At 45.2% G+C, this 21116-nt stretch overlaps 1 protein-coding gene across 3 annotated transcripts in view; it reads left to right on the forward strand.

Annotated features, from left to right (window-relative positions):
- The window catches only part of LRP6 (LDL receptor related protein 6), a 197169-nt gene that overhangs the window by 74259 nt on the left and 101794 nt on the right, over positions 1 to 21116 (forward strand). For 2 of the 3 annotated variants that reach the window (XM_039545877.1, XM_039545884.1), the window contains one exon: positions 9432 to 9629. In XM_039545877.1, the coding sequence (XP_039401811.1) occupies positions 9432 to 9629 (198 nt within the window). Of the gene's footprint in view, positions 1 to 9431; positions 9630 to 21116 lie in introns of those variants that run through there. The other variant, XM_039545895.1, reaches the window with a different exon arrangement.

A 21116-nucleotide genomic window follows, 5' to 3' on the forward strand; every position in this document is an offset into this window, starting at 1 on the left:
GCATTATCTATACCATTCATCTGGCTGGCCCAATGCAAACATAGCAATTTATATCATGATTTAAACACAAACTCAATTCTTTATTCATAAGTGCCTAACTTTAGGTATCTCAAATCCAGACTTGAGCACCTGAAATGAAATGGCCTGATTTTCAGAGTGCTAAGCACAGTCTGCTCCCATTAACGTTAGCGGGAATTGAGTGCTCAGAACCTTTTGACAGCCAGGCTACTTTTACTGTTGTCCTCAACTTCAGGCAGATAACTTGATCTTAAATTAATTTCTACTCAAGCCATTACCGCAACTTCAGCTCAGCCTAATTTGTGCTTGTTTAATGCAGAACTGGGGCTTGCCACTTCTTTGCATTTTTGCAGGTGATGTAAACTTTCTAAGCTAAAGTTTTTTTTATTTTTTTTATTGGTATTGACAACATTCTGGGTCTTAGTCAAGCAAACTACCCAAGTGAACTGGATGGGTCGAAGAGCCTTTCTATTTTCCATGGTTCAGATAATCAGTCGGCTCTTTTTTCCTTAAAGGGATTTTGGATTAAAATTGAGAGGAAGGGTCTGAGTTTAAAATAAAGCTGCCCACAAATTTATGATTTTAGTTAGTGTGTATGAGTTTTATAGTCTGTTTTGTCTCCGTTTCATCTGGCATAGCCAAAATGGTTAAGAGATTTTGTTTAGTGTTTGGGTGAGATTTGGGCATAGATTAGAGACAGCAGGCTCAGACTTCATTCTTCAGACTGATGTGATGTTGATTGGAGGGGTAGGAAACTCTTTGCTGGTATTTTGACATTGATTTCAAGGTGTCCAGGATTTCAACTCTTGCTCTAGTGTTTGGTGCTCACACACATTTCTGCAGTGAAATCTGTGCCTCTTGCGTCCTCAAAGCACATAAGTCTGCGGTATGTAATTATTTCAGTGAGGAAAGAGTCAACTAGAAGTTCTTCCACATCTATGTTACCTATAACGCTGAGTGTTGTAGTTAGTATCATAGGTCCGAATGAAGGCAAAAAGTTCCAAAGCATGTGAGCAATACTGACCTTTTCAGTACTTAAAACTGATTTCACTTTTTTCATAGGAACTGGAGGCCAGTTCTCAGTGACTACTAGTCTTCTGAAAAACAGCTGTACTTTAATTTTTTTCCAAGTTAGCTTTATGCAAAAAGACATTCAACATTTTTGTGCAGTTGGAAATCCATCTGTTTTTGCCTCTTGTACAACTCAAAAACAGGGGCACAGATTTTATTTAAACTTTTTACAAATGTCCCCCTTTGGGCAGAGGCCAGACGTGAGAAACATCAATCCAAAAGTTGAGTTTTAAAGGCTAAGATTATGTTACGGGGGTCACAGAAGCCATGGAATCCATGACTTCCATGACACTTTCTGCTTCAGCCCCGGAGCTCTGAGCTGCCACAGGGAGTGGACCTCCTCCCCACCGCAACTCTGCGCTGCTGTGGGCAGCTGGGGGACCCCGGAGCTCCTACCCACTGTGAGTGCTAGAGAGGGGACCCTGGAGTTATCAGCCGCAGTGATGGTGGGTGCTGGACTCCCCTCCCCCAGCAGGGCTCGGTCTCAGCCCCTTTGTGTCAGTTATTTTTAGTAAAAGTCAGGGACAGGTCATGGGCTTCCGTGAATTTTTGGTCTTTTTCCTATGACCTGTCTGTGACTTTTACTAAAAATAACCGTGGCCAAAATCTTAGTCTTCGTTGTGAGCATTTGGGAAAAGGGATATTGTTTAATGGAAGTTAAGTAGCATATGATAACAAGCAGATGACATAATTTAACAGACAATACTCCTTTTAGATTTTCTTTCAGTAGTGAAATAAAAAGCACCCATCCTATACTATAGTTGCCTTTTACAGAAATGAAAAAAAGTCCTAAAAAAGCCAACATAACTCTCTCACCTCCCCCCATGTTTTATGTTACAACCACTATTTAATCAATCAAATAAAAATCTTGATCCTGTAAACATTCCAGAAGAATGGAAACGAAATAGTTTAGGTGAAGTCAAGCTACACACTTGAGATGGAAAATGGATTTCTGTTAAAGCAGCTATAAAAGATATTAGACTGTAGTCTTGTGAATCATCACACTTTCTTTTCTTTGATTTTATGTGAGCAAAGTTATTGTGGATATTTCTTCATGATGGAGTTAATTTGGGTGATGAGCACTGGAGTCTGAGCCATTGTGTTGGCCTAGCTTAGAGGTGAGCAGCCTCATTGCAAAGCTGTACACAAGTATTTCCACTCAACTGCATTCACGCTGGCACTGCACTCACTCATCTGAGGCGCCAGGACTTGTGGGGGCTCATCCCAGAGATCTTTGTGGTGCACTAAGCTGGACCACTCTGATTCTTTCCCTGTGAATTGTGGTAGAAATAGTCTGTCCTTTCCAGCACACAGGGTTTGTGGGAAGAAACTGGAGGACTGTCAGCACTTGACTGTGGGTATGTCTACACTATGGGATTATACCGATTTTACAGAAACTGTTTTTTTAAAACAGGTTGTATAAAGTCGAGTGCACGCGGCCACACTAAACACATTAATTCGGCGGTGTGCGTCCATGTACCGAGGCTGGTGTAGATTTCTGGAGTGTTGCACTGTGGGTAGCTATCCCATAGTTACCGCAGTCTCCTCTGCCCTTGGAATTCTGAGATCCCAGTGCCTGATGGGGCAAAAAACATTGTCGCGGGTGGTTCTGGGTACAGCCTCACCCCTCCCTCCGTGAAAGCAGCAGACAACCGTTTCGCGCCTTTTTTCCTGGGTGAACTGTGCAGACGCCATAGCACGGCAAGCATGGACCCTGCTCAGCTCAAGACAGCAATCATGGACGTTGTAAACACCTCGCACATTATTGTGCAGTCTATGCTGAACCAGGAACTCCAAAGCCAGGCGAGGAGGAGGCGGCTACGGCAGCGCAGCAACGAGAGTGATGAGGACATGGACACAGAATTCTCTCAAACCGCGGGCCCCTGCGCTTTGGAGATCCTGCTGGTAATGGGGCAGGTTCTAGCCATTGAATGCCAATTTTGGGCCCGGGAAACAAGCACAGACTGGTGGGACCGCGTAGTTTTGCAGGTTTGGGACGATTCCCAGTGGCTGCGAAACTTTCGCATGCATAAGGGCACTTGCATGGAACTTTGTGACTTGCTTTCCCCTGCCCTGAAACGCCAGAATACCAAGATGAGAGCAGCCCTCACAGTTGAGAAGCGAGTGGCAATAGCCCTCTGGAAGCTTGCAATGCCAGACAGCTACCGGTCAGTCGGGAATCAATTTGGAGTTGGAAAATCTACTGTGGGGGCTGCTGTGATGCAAGTAGCCAAAGCAATCATTAAGCTGCTGCTACGAAAGGTGGTGACTCTGGGAAATGTGCAAGTCATAGTGGATGGCTTTGCTGCAATGGGATTCCCTAACTGTGGTGGGGCGACAGATGGAACCCATATCCCTATCTTGGCACCGGAGCACCAGGGCACCCAGTACGTAAACCGCAAGGGGTACTTTTCAGTGGTGCTGCAAGCACTGGTGGATCACAAGGGACGTTTCACCAACATCCACGTGGGATGGCCAGGAAGGGTTCATGATGCTTGCGTCTTCAGGAACACTACTCTGTTTAAAAGGCTGCAGCAAGGGAATTACTTTCCAGACCAGAAAATAACAGTTGGCGATGTTGAAATGCCTGTAGTTATCCAGCCTACCCCTTGATGCCATGGCTCATGAAGCCATACACAGGCAGCCTGGACAGTAGTCAGGAGCTGTTCAACTACAGGCTGAGCAAGTGCAGAATGGTGGTAGAATGTGCATTTGGCGGTTTAAAGGCGCGCTGGTGCACATTACTGACTTGATCAGACCTCAGCCAAACCAATGTCCCCTTTGTTATTGCTGCTTGCGGTGTGCTCCACAGTCTCTGAGAGAGTAAGGGGGAGACCTTTATGGCGGGATGGGAGGCTGAGGCAAATCGCCTGGCCGCTGATTACACGCAGCCAGACACCAGGGCGATTAGAAGAGCACACCAGGAAGCGGTGCGCATCAGAGAAGCTTTGAAAACGAGTTTCATCAAGGGCCAGGGTACGGTGTGACTGCTGTGTTTGTTTCCCCTTGATGAACCTCCCCGCCTCCTTGATTGACTCATTCCCTGTAAACAACCCACCCTCCCCCTTCGATTACAGCTTGCGTAAGGAAATAAAGTCACTATAGTTTAAAAATCATGTATTCTTTATTAATTCATTATAAAAAGAGAGAGAGAACTGACAAGGTAGCCCGGGTGTGGTTTGGGAGGAGGATAGGAAGGAAGGAAAAAGCCACTAAAAAAATTTCAAAGTAATGACAGCCTTTTGGTTGGGCTGTCCACGGGGGTGGAGTGGGCGGGTGCATGGAGCCTCCCCCCACGCGTTCTTACACGTCTGAGTAAGGAGGATGTGGAACATGGTGAGGGTGGTTATACAGGGGCTGCAGCGGCACTCTGTGATCCTGCTGCTGTTCCTGAAGCACCACCAGACGCCGGAGCATGTCAGTTTGATCATGCAGCAACCCCAGAGTTGCATCCCGCCACCGCTGATCTTCCTGCCTACATCTCTGATCTTCCTGCCGCCACCTCTCATATCGAGTGTCCCTCCTGTCCTCACGTTCACTGGCATCTTTCCTGTAATTTGATACCACGTCCTTCCATTCATTCAGATGAGCTCTTTCATTGCGGGTCACTTCCATGATTTCCGGGAACATTTTGTCTCGCGTCTTTTTTTTTTTTCCGCTGCCTTATCTGAGCCTTCGGGATGGAGTAGGAAGGCGTGAAAAACTTGCAGCTGCATGAGGGAGGGGAAAAAAGGGAGATAAGTATTTTAAAAGATACATTTTACAGAACAATGCTTATACTCTTTCACGGTGAACAACACTATTCACCTTACATAGCACATGTGATTTGACTACAAGGTCGCATTTTGCATCTTAATATTGAGTGTCTGCGGCTCTGGTGTTAGAAATCTCACAGACGCAGGTCCGGGCAGCAGAGTGCGGCTTGCATGCGGCCATGGTAAGCCATTGTCTTCTGCAGCCTTCATATATCCAGCGCCCTCCTTGACCAAATAGCAAGCAAAGCCCGTTCAGTGCTGCTTCTTTCCTGTTAACATGCAGCAGCAGAAACCACCCCCCCCCTGCATCCAATTTGCTGGGATGACCACTTTATCCCTCCTCCCACCGCGTGGCTGGTAGCAGGGAAGATCACTGCTACCCAAACGCAGAAAAGCTCAGTGCCAATCACCTGCCCTCCTTCCCCCCCTTGGCTATCTGCAAGGAAGGATTTCTTTTAAGCAACAGGCAAACAGCCCAGTAGGAATGGCCATCTCTGTCCCCTTAATTAAATTCTGGAATTTCAACCAGGTTACCATGAACGATATCACTCTCCTGAGGATAACACAGCGAGATAAAGAACAGATGTTGCTTGAATGCCAGCAAACACCGGGACCATACGCAGCTAGGCTTTGTCATGCAATGATACCAGATTACTTGCTACATGTATGGCGTGGTCAAGTGTCCTACCATGGAGGACGGAATAAGGCTGCCCTGCCCAGAAACCTTCTGCAAAGGCTTTTGGGGTACCTCCAGGAGAGCTTCATGGAGATGTCCCTGGAGGATTTCCGTTCCATCCCCAGACATGTTAACAGACTTTTCCAGTAAGTGTACTGGCCGCGAATGCATCCCAAGTCCTCAGGCCAAATTAATCATTAAAAAACGCTTGCTTTTAAACCATGCCTTATATTTACAAGGTACACTCACCAGAAGTCCCTTCCATGGCTTCATTGTCTGGGATAGTTGCTTGGGAGGGTAATTCCGTCAGGGTGAGAAAAAGCTCCTGGCTGTTCGGGAGAACGGAGTGCTGTGTGCTCTCTACAAGCTCGTCCTTCTCTTCCTCCTCATCTTCCCTGTCCGCAGAATCCTCAGCCAGGGCTGTGATTGCCATCCCCACTTCGGAATCCATGGACAGGGGTTGGGTAGTGGTGGCGGACCCCCCTAGAATTGCATGCAGCTCAGCATAGAAGCGGCATGTTTTTGGCCCTGCCCCGGACTTCTCGTTTGCTTCTTTGGTTTTCTGGTAGGCTTGTCTGAGCTCCTTAACTTTCACACGGCACTGTACTGAGTCCCTGGTGTGGCCTCTCTGCATCATGGCCTTGGAAATTTTTTCAAATGTTTTTTCATTTCATCTTTTGGAACGGAGTTCTGTTAGCACGGAATCCTCTCCCCATACAGCGATCAGATCCAGTACCTCCCGTGCGGTCCATGCTGGAGCTCTTTTTTGAATCTCAGGAGACTGCAATGTTACCTGTGCTGATGAGCTCTGCGTGGTCACCTGTGCTGATGAGCTCTCCACGCTGGCCAAACAGGAAATGAAATTCAAAAGTTCGCGGGGCTTTTCCTGTCTACCTGGTTAGTGCATCCAAGTTCAGATGGCTTTTCAGAGCGGTCACAATGGTACACTGTGGGATACCGCCCGGAGGCCAATACTGTTGAATTGCGGCCACACTAACCCTAATCCGACATGGCAGTACCGATTTGAGCGCTACTCCCCTCGTCGGGGAGGAGTACAGATATCGATTTTAAGAGCCCTTTATATCGATATAAAGGGCTTCGTTGTGTGGATGGGTGCAGCGTAAAATCCGTTTAACACTGCAAAATTCAGTATAAACGCGTAGTGTAGACCAGGCCTGTGTAGAGTGAGTTACCAGCTCATGTGAATGCGGAACCTGGGCTGTAACCAGCTGGCCCAGGTTGAAAGCACCACCACACTTGGGTGAGAGATTTTTGTGTGTAAACAGAAGGGGAGAAAGATCCTCAGCTAAGGGGTAGTCTACACTGGGGGGGTAGGGGGGGAGGTCAATGCAAGATACGCAACTTCAGCTACGAGAATAGCATAGCTGAAGTCGATGTATCTTATTTAGAGTTGCCTCCTGTCCTCATGGCGTGGGATTGACAGCTGCGGCTCCCCCGTCGACTCTGCTTCCACCTGTCACCCTGGTGGAGTTCCAGAGTCGATGGGGACCGTGGCGGGGATCGATTTATCGCATCTAGACGAGACGCGATAAATCAATAAATCCCTGATAGATCGATCGCTACTTGCCAATCCGGCAGGTAGTGTGGACGTACCCTAACGCTTTAGTGAAGATAAGTCTCTTAATTTTCCCAAATGAAGCACAGCACTTACATGTGTTCTTTCTGTACCATGATCTGGTGTGCTGGATTTGCTGGCTCCACAGAGTTTAACTGGGACTAAAACCTGCAGGCTTCCAACCATAGAGAAGAAAATAAACAGATGACGGTGAAAAAGCTATTGCAGAAACTGAACAAAGGTCAAGGGAATTGGTTTGAAATGTTCTAAAATCTTATTCTGAATTTGTGCATGCATGGGTGTGTATATATTTTGACAAATGAAATGGGCCTGTTTGTGAAGTCTTGGAGGACTTTCCTTTTGTCACCGAGCTTTCCTTACCTGGTTTTGCTTGAATAATTACATTTTGTTTAAAAGGTGAGAGAGAGGGAGAAAGAAATGAGCCTGTTATAGCACCTAATGAGCTATCAGTTTCAGCCTGAAGGTTGGTCAGGCAGGGCGGTCAATACCTTGGAACCTATTAACCTTTGGAAAATATTTGACTCAGCTGCGGGAAGAGGAGGGGTTGTTTCTTTAAAAACTATTTAATCAACTTTTTCTCTTTGTAGAAGTACTGTTTGAGTTTCTTTTTCAAGTTTCTAATTGCACCTTACCATGCAGTTTGGCCAGATAACCTGCCAAAGGTGCAATTTAGCAATTTTTTTCCCTAAAGATTAGATTTATTTTCTTCTTGACAGATAACTCATTCCCTCATGATGTTCAATCATGTCTAGAGAAATTTCATGCATTCTCTCTAAACACCCATGCAGTGTGTGAGGTTTTTAAGGTAGAAAATTCCCTTTTTAAAGAGTGAGTCACTGGGGACTGAATTGGGCAATATTTGTATTGCTTGTGGTGCATGTCTGTCTGCAGATATAGCATTGTATTAAACACTCATTGAGTGTGTAAACATAGATTAAGGGAAAATATGACTGGGAATTTCCTGACTCTTTATAGAAATAAATAAATAAAACAAACTTTGCCAAGAATAACTTCATCTGCAAATGTTTCTTAAATGTGTTGCAGGTCTGTGTTTGTTTAAAGCGTGGGTGGCCAGGTCCTGTTCTCACATGTGGGCACCATACAGCCTCTGGGTGCTACAAGTGTCCAAGAGCTGCAGGTTTCCCTTGTTGACGCAATGTTTTGCCTGGCTTTCTTATCCACCTGTTTAAGTTCTTGCCCCATATGTTGTTCCTTCAGGTGCAAAATAGTGTTTGTTCCTAAATTCTTTTGCCAATCCAGAAGAGTAGAGTTCCTCCTACCATCAGTAGAAGTGCAGAGTTTTCTGATTATACTCTCTCCCTTATCTAACTTCCATATGTTTCCTCTTAGGGTTAACTATGACCAGGTAACATGCTTTTACATGTCTTTGTTTACACCAGAGGTTCTCAAACTAGGGGGGGGGTCGCGAAGTTATTACCTTGGGGGTCACAGGCTGTCCGCTTCCACCCCAAACCCTGCTTTGCCTCCAGCGTTTATAATGATGTTAAATATATAAAAATGTGTTTTAAATTTATAAGGGGGTGGGGGTCGCACTCAGAGGCTTGCTATGTGAAAGGGGTCACCAGTACAAAAGTTTGAGAACCACTAATTTACATGATTTCCTAAGTAGTGTTTAAAAATGTAGTAATTAACATGTGTTAATGTGTTTAAAACAGTTTCCCAGCCTAGACTATCCCTTCAATGTGTAGACAGGGCAAGTTGTGTTTAAAAACATGTCAGCTGGTTGTCTCTCTCTAAATCCATTCTTTCACAAAAGCAGTGTCCCTGCCAGAAGTACTCTCCCAGCACAAAAAACAAACAAAAACCCCAAAGAAAACAACCCTTCATTATATCTATTTTTCTGCCACTGCATACAATTACTGTCCCCCACAATACCTGCACTAACACAAACTCTTCTCCTGTGATCCATATGTTCTATGACAGCGCACATTGTCTGTCTAATTTCCCTGATTAATTTTGATGCTGACAGGTTATTGGCAATGTGTGTAGAATTTCCCCAAATGTCTCATGCAGTCTGAGGGAATAGACCCTGAAAAGAGTAGTATCAAATTACATGACTGACTGATGTTTGAGAGATTTTAGTTAAAAACAGAAGCAAAACCTAGATACGCTTGTTCTGTTTCATAGGAGGTAGGTACATTGCCCTGTAGAATATAGCCTCAGAGAACTCCGTCTCTTTCAGAAAAATAGCAACGAAGCCTACGTCTTGACTGGAATATAACTCCAGTGATTCGAGTGTAGATTCGAACATAATCTGTATCCTTCTCTTTTTTTAAAAAAAAAAAAATTATAGGTTCATGTATTGGACAGATTGGGGAGAAGTGCCAAAGATAGAACGTGCTGGGATGGATGGTTCAAGCCGCTCCGTTATAATAAACACAGACATTTACTGGCCAAATGGATTGACCCTGGATTATGAGGAATGGAAGCTTTATTGGGCAGATGCTAAACTGAACTTCATCCACAAATCAAACTTGGATGGAACTCATCGGTAAGAAATTTTAATACGACTTGTATACAAATCCAATGTTTTTTTAATAGACTCTGTTTAATAAATACATAAGCTCTATAGCGGCTGATTCTGACCAGTCAAACTGCCATGTTAGCACTCATGAAGCTCCAAACAAACTAATAGTAAAATAAAAACAAACTACAGCTGTGGTTTGAATGGATACTCAAACTGGCGGATGGTCCTTAATCCGTTGTATTCAGAAGAAAGGCTTTTGTAGCTTTTCTAAGAAGTGGTCCTTAAAGGGCCCCCTGTTAATTTATGTGGCTTTACAGTAACAGTTCCCTGGTTTTTTAAAATGGATCTTCTGTCCCTGCTTGCTGTAAAAATTACTTCTTAATGACAGTACTGTCAGCTCTTGCAATTTTATTGCAAGCCTCACACTATTTGGTCTTTTTCTGATAGCCCCAGGTCCTTGCATCAGGTAAATGTGGCAGAATCTCAACTTGCATTTTTCTAAAAACAAACATTTATAGCCCTTCTGGTTGTCTCTCTAAGTAGAGGCCTGTCAAATGCAGAAAATAAACAACATGGGGAAAAATATTTCCATCTTTTCTTCTCTTTCAGTCAGATAAGGTGTCACTTATGACAAGAGGAGGGTAAAGCATTTTTAGAGATGTATGTGTGGGCGCTAAATTGATTGTGTTACTCCAACAATGTTGTTAATGGGGTTATAGATTTAGCTATGTCTGGTACATTCAGGGCTACCTTTCAAATAGAGGCCTACTTGGTACTACCTGAATGCACTCTTATTTTGCTTGCAGGATGTTGCTTTTCTTTACCAAATGAGACGGTCTGTGCACTAATATCCTCCATGAAAATGTATCGTAGAATCATAGAAGATATGGGTTGGAAGGGACCTCACAAGGTCATCTAGTTCAACCCCCTGCTCAAAGCAGGACCAATCCCCAGACAGATTTTTACCCCAGTTCCCTAAATAGCCCCCTCAAGGATTGAACTCTCAAGCCTGGGTTTAGCAGGCCAATGCTCAAACCACTGAGCTATCCCTCCCCCATGAGATGTTATACAGAAATATTTCATATTGTCCAACATTAAGTCTTGGAGTTTTCTTTTGCAACCTTCTGTGATAGCTTTTAATTGGTTTATTTATCAGTAAGGTGGTCTTTGTTACTCTCTCCTCAGACATCCCAGTGACTTAGCAATTGTTCCTGTGTGAACGTAAATTCATGGTCAAATAATTGGGCCCTTTCAAGATCCTCAGTATCTGCTATCTAGGCCTTTCATTTTAATTTGTGGCTAGGTACAGAGGCAGCATTTATAAAACACATCCACTGTCTTAATGTGGTATTTATTTGTAATCCATGGTTTCCTGCTATAAAGCAGAGGATAAAACCACAACATGGCTGGCTTGGCGGCTTATGCCACATACATCCTGAAGTCTGCCTCTTAACAGACAAAAAACTTTGTTTCAGCGTTTCATCCAGAATTTTTGTATTAGCATTTGTCTGAGGGATCACAGCAGCTGTGTGTAATATTTTTTTTCAATTATTATAAATAATTTAACTAGTATAGATAATTCCAGGATGGGTATGAGGTTTGTAGTTTAAGTGGATTTTGAAATGGCTCTGGAATTGTTGCCTGGAAAAAAGAAAACTTAAGTAGAGCCAAAAAAATAATTGGAAGCTGATGATACCGCTGCCTCTCAGAATGCAGGACTGCCCAATGGCTCCAAAGTGGTGGGCAAAGGGGCAGAAATGACATTATCAGGTAAAATGCCTTAAAATGAAAAATAACTGATGTATAAAATTATTTGGGTCTGGGATATATCATTTTTTTTATATATAAATCTGATTAACATGAACAGAGGATATTCCAGTTGGAGTCTAATTGGGGCTAAGAAAAATTGATGTTAAAGCTCTCTTCTAATGAAAAAGGAGAGCTACTAAATCCAGTTAAGTAATAGGTGCTTAAAAATCTTCATCTTGACTGAAACCGACCACATGAAGGGCACAAAATGACAGCTTGCCCCTGTCAAATTGCATGCCAAAGGTGGATTTCTCATCCAATTTTTAAATGACCAAGGTTTGTATAATTCTCAAAAGACTCACAAATGACAGCTGATTTGATCACACTTTCATAGATTCATAGACTCTAGGACTGGAAGGGACTTGGAGAGGTCATCGAGTCCAGTCCCCTGCCCTCATGGCAGGACCAAATACTGTCTAGACCATCCCTGATAGACATTTATCTAACCTACTGTTAAATATCTCCAGAGCTGGAGATTCCACAACCTCCCTAGGCAATTTATTCCAGTGTTTAACCTCCCTGACAGTTAGGAACTTTTTCCTGATGTCCAACCTAAACCTCCCTTGCTGCAGTTTAAGCCCATTGCTTCTTGTTCTATCCTTAGAGGCTAAGGTGAACAAGTTTTCTCCCTCCTCCTTCTGACACCCTCTTAGATACCTGAAAACTGCTATCATGTCCCCACTTGAAACCCAGCTTGTTGTTTTTGCCCAACGGAGTAAATATGTAGCTTGCTTTATTTTTTGAATCACCTGTTTTATGCTCTCATATTTGGATGGAAGGAAGAGGAGAAGCTTGTTAACTATACTAAAATAAGGGGATGGCGGTGGTGGGAGTCATTGGGTTTGAATAGATAGTCTGGGTAGGGCCCATTAGAAATTATGCATAATATAGACATCTGGTGATGGTAAGTGTTCATTGTTAAAGCACCCAGTGATCAAAATCAATACTAACCTCTATCCAATTAGATGTTTGTATGTGCTTTCCTAACATGCAAACACAAGTTTCCCTGTGTCTTATCTATCGTTCCCAGTCCTTCCAGTGCCACAGATACCTCACTGTTCCTGCAGGCACTTCTGCATTTTCAATATTTCTTTGCTGCAGGCTTGTTTTCAGCAGCTCTCTTCTTAATGGTTTACTGTGCAGCAACACATGTGAACTTTAGATTGTAAGTGAGCTGATCCCCTTATTTGCCTTTGGCTAACCTTAAAACGATAGTTGGAATTAGGAGAAAATTAGTATTTATTTGAAGAAAAATAAAAAACAAACTAAAAAACCTCTTTCTGAACCAGGTGCTTATAACCTGCCTTAAGCAGTCACAAGCGTACACCACTTTCTGTAGCACCTGGTTTTCCCTGGGCACGTAAGGGAGCCATAAACATTCAGAATATAGTCAGCATCTGTGTCTTGTGTGCTGCGTTTTTTACAATTCCCATTCAGCATGAAAAAAGAGGAAGATTTATTCAAGGAGCAAAGCATCTCTTTCTAATTTTTTTCTTCTTCTCTGTCTTTACCTCCTAGGCCTTTGTCTACACTAGCTAACCTATTTAAAAATCATAATATAGATGCAGTATGTTGTAGTTTTAATGTGTTAACTGGTCAAGGTTTTCCTTCCTTACTTTCCTTCCCAGGGTTAATCTTGACCAACTAATGTGTTAAAACCACAGTTTGGCCTGTCAACATTTAAAAAAAAAACCCCACTAATGTAATCAGTCATGTTTTTAAAAACACACCTTTTTCCTAGTGTTCACATACCGTTCATTTATTCAGTTTTCAGTAACTTGGCTCTTTTGAGGTCACCGTTTTCTTAGTTTCTTCAGTCAAGATCTGAATTTCTAATGTTTAAAAAAAAAAAAGGGTGGCGGCAGGAAATAAAATGAAAAAACAACCTTTGAAAGTAAACAAACTTGAGGCCTTCTTTAAATGCACACAGACTTAAAAAAGGGCACAAATCCAAATTTTTCCTGTTTTGTAGGCCACTTTTTAAAATCCATGCACATACAAAACATACCAAGACATTGCAAAAGTAGAGAGCAGAAGAATGGGAGGGCAAGGACAGCATCACTCTGTGATGGTGTATTATTTACTTTAAAATAAATGTTAGCTTATTTCTAAATTACTGTTGTTAGTGAGGACTCAGAGTATAATATGAAGGGGTATAGAGATGAAGGAGATGGCCCTTTAAAAAATGGAACTTGTATATAGCATGTAACTAATTGCTGTGTAACCAGGGGGCAGACACTTTAGTAGAAATGACCTCAGTATTCAGATCCTTAACTAGCCATCACACATAATACATTTCATATATAATTTTTAATAGTCTAATTTTTTCCTCCTTGCATTAGAACCTGTGATCTCTAGAAAATGCTGCTAGTTGCTCTACTACTTTTAGCACGCTGATATTACATAGGGGGAAACATTTGTTCATGTGGAAGCTAGAGAGCCATTGAATCAATAAACAGAAGCAATAGGCTTTACAAAAATTGTGTCGTTTGGCAAAGATAATGTCCTAAATCTGTTTAGATTTGGTCAGTTTTGCAAAGGAGGCAGATGAGAGTACAAAGAAGATCTGCCTCTAGCCTTTTCAGTCTTGCATAATATAAGGAAGAAGACAAAGTTAATAGCAAATAAATGTGTTGTAGCAAACAATCTACCAAGACAGGTGGATCAAATATAAAACTTCATAGGAGAGAGAGTTTAATAATATTTGGTATTATTAGTAATCTAGAAAAGAGTTTCAAACAAGCCAAAGGAAATGGAGGTTTGGTTCGGCATGAATTTAGAAAGCAATATAATCTAAATTGGATGTGAAAAGCCAGCGTCTCTGATAGATAAAGCTCAAAGTATTAGAGGTTCAGACACAGCTCAAATTAATATACTGTGTGTATACATTATATATATATAGAAAATCAATTTCTTTGATTTTTCAAAAGGAATTTGACAGCTTGCATAGACATATATTGTGGAATATTCTTCAGTTCTATGGAATCCCATCTAAAGTTGCCAATATAATTACAATTATGTATAGAGAGGCGAAGTGCTCTAAAAGAGTGAACAACCAGGCAGCACAGTGGTTCAAAGTGGACACCATCATGAAACACAGTTCTAGTTGATCTTCTGGTTAGCATTGCCATACATCGGATAATGAAGAAATATATTAGCAACATAAACACTGGTAAATCATGGGTAGATGGCAAATGCCTTGAAGATCTAGACTTGGCAGATGATATTGTGCTGTTGAGTGACACCCTCAAACAAGCTACAAAGATAATCTGGAAAAAGAGCATGCGAACAGGGCTCAAAATTAGTAATACTATGACACACGTCCTCAAAACCCAGAGGTCAAGCAGCAACATCACATTAGAAGGCAAAAATATCAAGCAAGTTGAACAGTTCATCCACCTGGGCAGGACTATACTAGCTAGCGGAGACCTCAAGAAGGAAGTGACATCAAGGGAAGGAAGGGCATCCACAGCATTCATTAAACTCAGAGCATATGGAAATCGAACATATACAGCATCAGAAAAACACTTTAGAATTTTCAACCCAGATATAATCTCAGGATTAACATATGACCACAAATGCTGGAGATTTACCAAAATGTTAGTCAGAAAACTAGACACTGTTGAAAATGTGTTTACAAAAGATTCTGGGCATTAGATAGAAAGATTTAATCGCCAATGAGGAGATCTGAGAAATCACCAACCAGCAGCTCATATCCACTGGAATTGGAAGGAAGTGCTGGATATATTTAGGGCATTTACTCTGGATGCCAATGCATAGACTCCCATGTGGAAACTAACTGCTGTGAAGAGAAACCTTAAGAAGAACCCCTAATAGGGAGGAGGACATAACAGTTGATCTCAACACTGTGGAGTAGATGGAAGCAACAGCAAATGGCAGAGAGGAATAAAGTAGATGAGTTTCTGCCGTGTGCGCCAACAGTGGTGCGGGAAGGATGTAGTAATAGTATGTGAAAGAGAGAAAAATCTTGGTGTTGCTGAATATACCAGAAATTATGGGAAATATGCAGCTATGTTTTTATTCTTTATCTTCTAGTCTAACTACTATTTCTGTTTCTGGCACTAAATAGCAATCAAAATACATGGATTTAAGTTAAACTGGCTACTGTGCTTGTCAGCAACGAAAGACAATAAATAGTATGGTGCATCCATGGCATCTTATTTTCTTGGCTCCTCCGGGGATAGGGAGAAGTGAGGGTTGGAGAGGAGGAGGCAGGAAACCAACAGATTCATAGTTTTATTGCTTACTAGAAAGGGGGATAGAGGAGCTCCCTCTAAACTCTGCAAGCTTCTGAATAAAAAATGATTATTAGGCCCTGTGACAATATTAGCAATACTACTCCCTTCCATTTGTTCAAATAGTAAAACTCACCCACTGGATTTGTGATATGAGATTAAATTTGTAAGAAAACCCAAACAGCAAATTTCAAGTAATTGTATATAGTTGTCGTCTAGCCCCGGGCTTATTGGCATGACTGCTTCAGTGATAGGTTTGTTATAATGAAGGCTCGTAGTGCAGAAGTTGATGTTTAATGTCCTTGGTTTGCAAGCGAAAGAGAGGAATGTACAGTCTTTCTTAAAACACCAGTTTCTCACATTGGAAAAATAATAGTTTAAAAATGAAATTGGCCTATGGAAGGCATGTTTTTGTTTTTTGAAGCTCTTACCCGCCTTATCAGAGTGAACCAGTTGCTTTTTGAGGGACTAATTAAACAAAACTGAATTGTAGACAGCTCTCCTGTGAGTAGAGTACAGAGATAGGTTGGCCTGCTAAGCCAGCTCTTGAATTAATTTTGTCTTGTTTTACCCTGCAGCTGCAGTTCTAATTAATAAGTTAACACGTTATTGGCTGAAGGGAAGTGCACTTACATGGTCCCTGAGGACGCGTTTGTGCTAATGAGATGGGTTTAGAGGCCATTGTAAAAAAACATACTTTCAGCAACTGTCAGACTTTCACTGCCTTGCAAGTGTTTCCTGGGTTTCTAATTTTGTATTTGAGCATTGTGGGTCTGCTTTCAAGCATGAAATCGTGTGTCTGTCAGATGATTAGTTGCTGTGGATTTGACGAAAAGTTAAAAATATGAAGTCTTCCATTTACAATAGAATCTTTTATCCTTGTGTACATATAGTTTATGTCTACAGTATAATTATGTGATGTATCACATAGTTGTGTGGGTGTGTATATATATGTCTTTAAAAAGCTAAAAAAAAAAAAAGTCAGCCACTGAAATGGAGCCATCTCTGGGGTGAAAAGTCAATAGCTGTGTTAACACTGCATGACAACTCAGAAGAGGAAAGGAAGAATACCATGGCTAATTGAAATTGCAGGGGAGGGGGTAGTTGGGGAATTGGAGCTAATTCCCCAACCCTTGTTAGAAGTGCCCATGGCACTTTATTTCAGAAAGTTGCAGTAGAGATGTAATTTCCAAATGTCTGGACTTGTGAACATTTATGTGCTAGTGATTCTAGTTAAGCAGTAAATCACAACAGGCAGCGTATTTTGGGGGCCTTTGTGCATTGTCAGGCACCAGGCTGAACGGACAGTGCCTTCATCCACCTAAGTGGTGTACCAGTAGCTCAGGAATACAAATTTGGATAACATTGTTAGAAAATAATATTTACAAAGAATAATACATTTATAAAGAATATTTACAAAGAAACAATGGTTACCACAGTGGTTTTAAAGTAAAACTGTACAAATAATGAATATGGAATTGTAAGCAGTCTAATTTTATTTAAATCTAAAAAAATCTATTTTTAAAAATATTGCTATTTTCTTGTGGAATGGTTTTTTTTAAAAAGTGCCATTAAGTTTTTTAAAACAAGGTTGAATTGTATCCATAATATTTCCTTAGAGCAAGCTTAAAGAGCTTTTTAAAGAGTAATTATGTAAGAAAAATAGAACTTTCAGTGCCTCAAATGAAAGTTTGTAAAAATATAGCAGAAACTCTAACCTTAGTGACTGATAAATGAATATACATGATAAAAATATCTATTGTACAGTCGAACCCATTTATCTCGACCTCGGTTAACTAGCCAATCCTATTAAGTCGACGTTTTACAAGTGGAACCGCCAAACTCCCTCTTTGTCTTATGGGTTTCTCATCCCTTATGTCGATTCCCCGAACCCTAATATCTCGAGCCCGAGCCCGGCTCTCCACGTCCCCGACCCACCGTGTCCCCAGCCGCCCGCTCCCCGGCTCTCCAGCCGCGCGGTTCCCCAGCCGCCCGCTCCCCGCGTCCCCAGCCGCCCGGCTCCCCGCGTCCCCGACCCACCGTGTCCCCAGCCGCCCGGCCCCGCATACCCGGTCCCTGCCGGGCCCCGCATACTTGGTCCCCGCTTCGCCTGCCGCCCGCCCGCCCGGCTCCGCCGCCCGTCCGCCCGGCTCCGCCGCCCGCCCGGCCCGCGCCACCTGGTCCCGCCGCCTGCCGCCCGCCCGGCTCCGCCGCCTGCCGCCCGCCCGCCCGGCTCCGCCGCGGTCCCGCCGCCGCCCGCCCGCCCCCGCATACCTCGGCCCTGCCCGGCCCCGCGGGCCTTCCCCGCCCGGCCCCGCAGACCTGGTCCCCGTTTCGCCTGCCGCCCGCCCGGCTCCGTTCGCGGTCCCGCCGCCGTCCGCCTGGCCCGGCCGCCGCCGCCCGCCCCGCATACCCGGTCCCTGCCCGACCCGCGATACCTGGTCCCGCCGCCTGCCGCCCGCCCGCCCGGCCCGCTTACCCGGTCCCGCCGCCTGCCGCCCGGCCCGCTTACCGGTCCCGCCGCCTGCCGCCCGGCCCGCTTACCCGGTCCCGCTTCGCCTGCCGCCCGGCCCCGCTTACCCGGTCTCGCTTCACCTGCCGCCCGGCCGGCTTACCGGGTCCCGCTTCTTTGGCTGCCCGGCTCCGAGTCCCCGTCCACGGCCGCCCGGCCCGCTTCCCCGTCCCGCTTCGCCGGATCCAGCCACGTGCGGGCACCGCGGTAAGGGGGCTGGGAGGGGGTGTTGGAGAGAGGGCAGGGGAGTTCAGGGGTGGGGGGGTGGATAGGGGTTTATCTCGATCATCGGTTATCTCGACTATTTTTGGCAAACCCCTAGGCCGGCGACATAACAGGGTTCAACTGTATTACAATATCTAGTGCTCCTAAAAGTGAGGAAATAGCAAAACAAAACTGAGTTAAACACATGGGACTTCCGCTGTGATAGCTGCTTCTATGTGTAGTTCTTTCAGCATCCCTCATTCCTGAGCACAACATCCAGTGCTATTTTCATCCCAAATTCCTCTTTAGCAGAGTCCTTTGACTCAAACTGAACTTTGAGGCAATTTTATGATGTGCACTGAAATGAGACCAACAGAATCCTACTATTTCACATTTGGTTTCCAAGGGTAAGGCTTTCATGTCCTGATTCCAGTTCAGCTACAAAATTATACATTTTTAAAATGCATAATAAACTTAAGATTGAATATGCAGTATGTTAAGACTCTTTTTACCATGGAGACTTTAAGGAAGTATCACATGGCAGATGCAGTTTTAAGGGGGGAAGGGGCGGGGCAGTGGGCAGGGTGTTGGTTTTCTGGCATTAGAAAGTTGGCAACCCTACTATTAGCTTCCCATATTCTGTAGAGCAATGCTATACAAACTCTTCCAGTCGCACCCCCCGCTCACCATCAATGGAATCGGTCTGTGCCCCCCTCCATTACTGCACAGCCAAGCAGCAGAGCTTGAGTTAAAGGCAGAACTGGGGCCAGAGGCTGAGTTGGTCTGAGAGGGAATGTGGGCAGAGCTGGGCTGGGGATGGAGCTGGTCTGGGGGCAGAGTGGGGCTGGAAGTTTGGCTCTCCTTCCCCACCCCATGGGGGCTGACCCGCATCTGGGGCCAGAGCGGGGCTGGAGTTGGAGTGGGGTTGGAAGCATCTCATTCTCTTCCTGCCATGGGTGTAGTTTGGGGATGGAATGGGGAGTGTTTGCACCCCTCCACCAAACTGCAAATCTCGGGCAGGCACAGAATTTGGCCCTCCACATGTGGCCTCGGAGGCCTGACTGGAGTTGCCCACCCAATATAGAGGTCAAACTACTCCTATGCTTCTCACCTACCATGGGGGATGGCCCAGGCCCGGAGGCAGAGCAAGACCGTGGGGTTAAACGGGGGAGCTGGTCTGGGGGCGGCATGGGGCTGGAAGCGTGGCTCTTCCTGCCTGCTCCCTGTGGAGGGCTGGCCTGAGACTTACTGCATGATGCCCGCACCTCCCTCCCCCCGAACATTCCTCCCCAATAATTTGCGGACCACTGCCATAGGATTTAGCTTGACAGGGCCAGGGATTTTCATTTAAACTGTTTAACAGACACCCACCTGCAAGCAAATAGCCCAAAATGTCAAGAGTCATGGATATATAACTGACATTTTTTTAAGGATTATAGTATAATTAAATTACTTTGTAGAGATATACTAGGGAGACAAGATGGGTGAGGTAATACTTCTATTGGACCAACTTCTGTTGGTGAAAGAGACAAACTTTTGAGCTTACAAAGAGCTCCTTTTCAGGTCTGTAGACAGACAGAAATAGTCTCTACAAGACAGAGTTTAACTTGTATTATACAAGTCTGTTGCTGTTGTATTTTTTTCTATTATACTTTTCATGTACTAAAAAGAACGACTTTTTGGCGTCTTCCCATCTATCATTGATATAGTAAAATACCTGTACAAAAACTTTTTGTAGAGATTTAAAAAAACCAAACCCCTGAAAATAAGGGAATCTGTGACAAAAATGTAGCCCATGAGTATTCATTCAAAACAGATCCAGTATATACCGTATTTTTCCATGTATAAGACGCCCCCATGTATAAGACGCCCCCACTTTTCTAACCCCAAATTCAGGTTTTTGTTTTTTTTTCTCCCCTGCTTTGCTGCTCCGGCCATGCCCCAGGTTTTTTTGTTTTGTTTTCTTTTCCCTCCAGCCGCACTGCAGCTGGTCCCCCCCCCCCCACTTTGCTGCTCAGGCCCAGGAAGAGGACGGGGAGGTAGGGGTAGAGGGAAGGAGGAGGGCCGTGCGCCCGGCTGGTCTCCGGCGGCAGCCCTGCCCGGCTCCTGCCGCGTCCCTCCCCGGCCGTGCGACTCCTGCCGCCCGGCTCCCCGGCTCCCCCGGTCCCCAGCCGCCCGGCTCCCCCAGTCCCCAGCCGCTGCAGTACCCGGACCGCACTACCGGAGCCGGGGAGGCGGGGAGCCGGGGAGCTGCCCGGCTCACCCGGTCCCCAGCCGCCCGGCTCCCCGCGTCCCCGGCTCCCCGCGTCCCCAGCCGCCCGGCTCCCCGCGTCCCCAGCCGCCGCAGTGCCCGGACCGCACTACCGGAGCCGGGGAGCCGCCCGGCTCCCCGGTCCCCAGCCGCCCGGCTCCCCGTGTCCCCGGCTCCCTCGGTCCCCGGCTCCCCCGGTCCCCGGCCGCCCAGCTCCCCCGGTCCCCAGCCGCCGCTGTGCCCGGACCGCACTACCGGGCCGGGAGGCGGGAGCCGGGCGGGAGCGGCGAGCCGCCAGCTCCCGTGTCCCGGCTCCTCGGTCCCCAGCCGCCGCTGTGCCCGGACCGCACTACCGAGCCGGGCAGCTGGGACCCGGGAGCCGGGAGTGGGCGGCTGGGAACCGCCTGGCTCCCAGGCGCCCGGCTCCCCTCCCGCGTCCCCAGCCGCCCGGCTCCCGTGTCCCGGCTCCCTTGGTCCCC

Source organism: Mauremys reevesii, linkage group 1, assembly GCF_016161935.1.
Source record: "Mauremys reevesii isolate NIE-2019 linkage group 1, ASM1616193v1, whole genome shotgun sequence".
Classification (NCBI taxonomy): domain Eukaryota; kingdom Metazoa; phylum Chordata; order Testudines; family Geoemydidae; genus Mauremys; species Mauremys reevesii.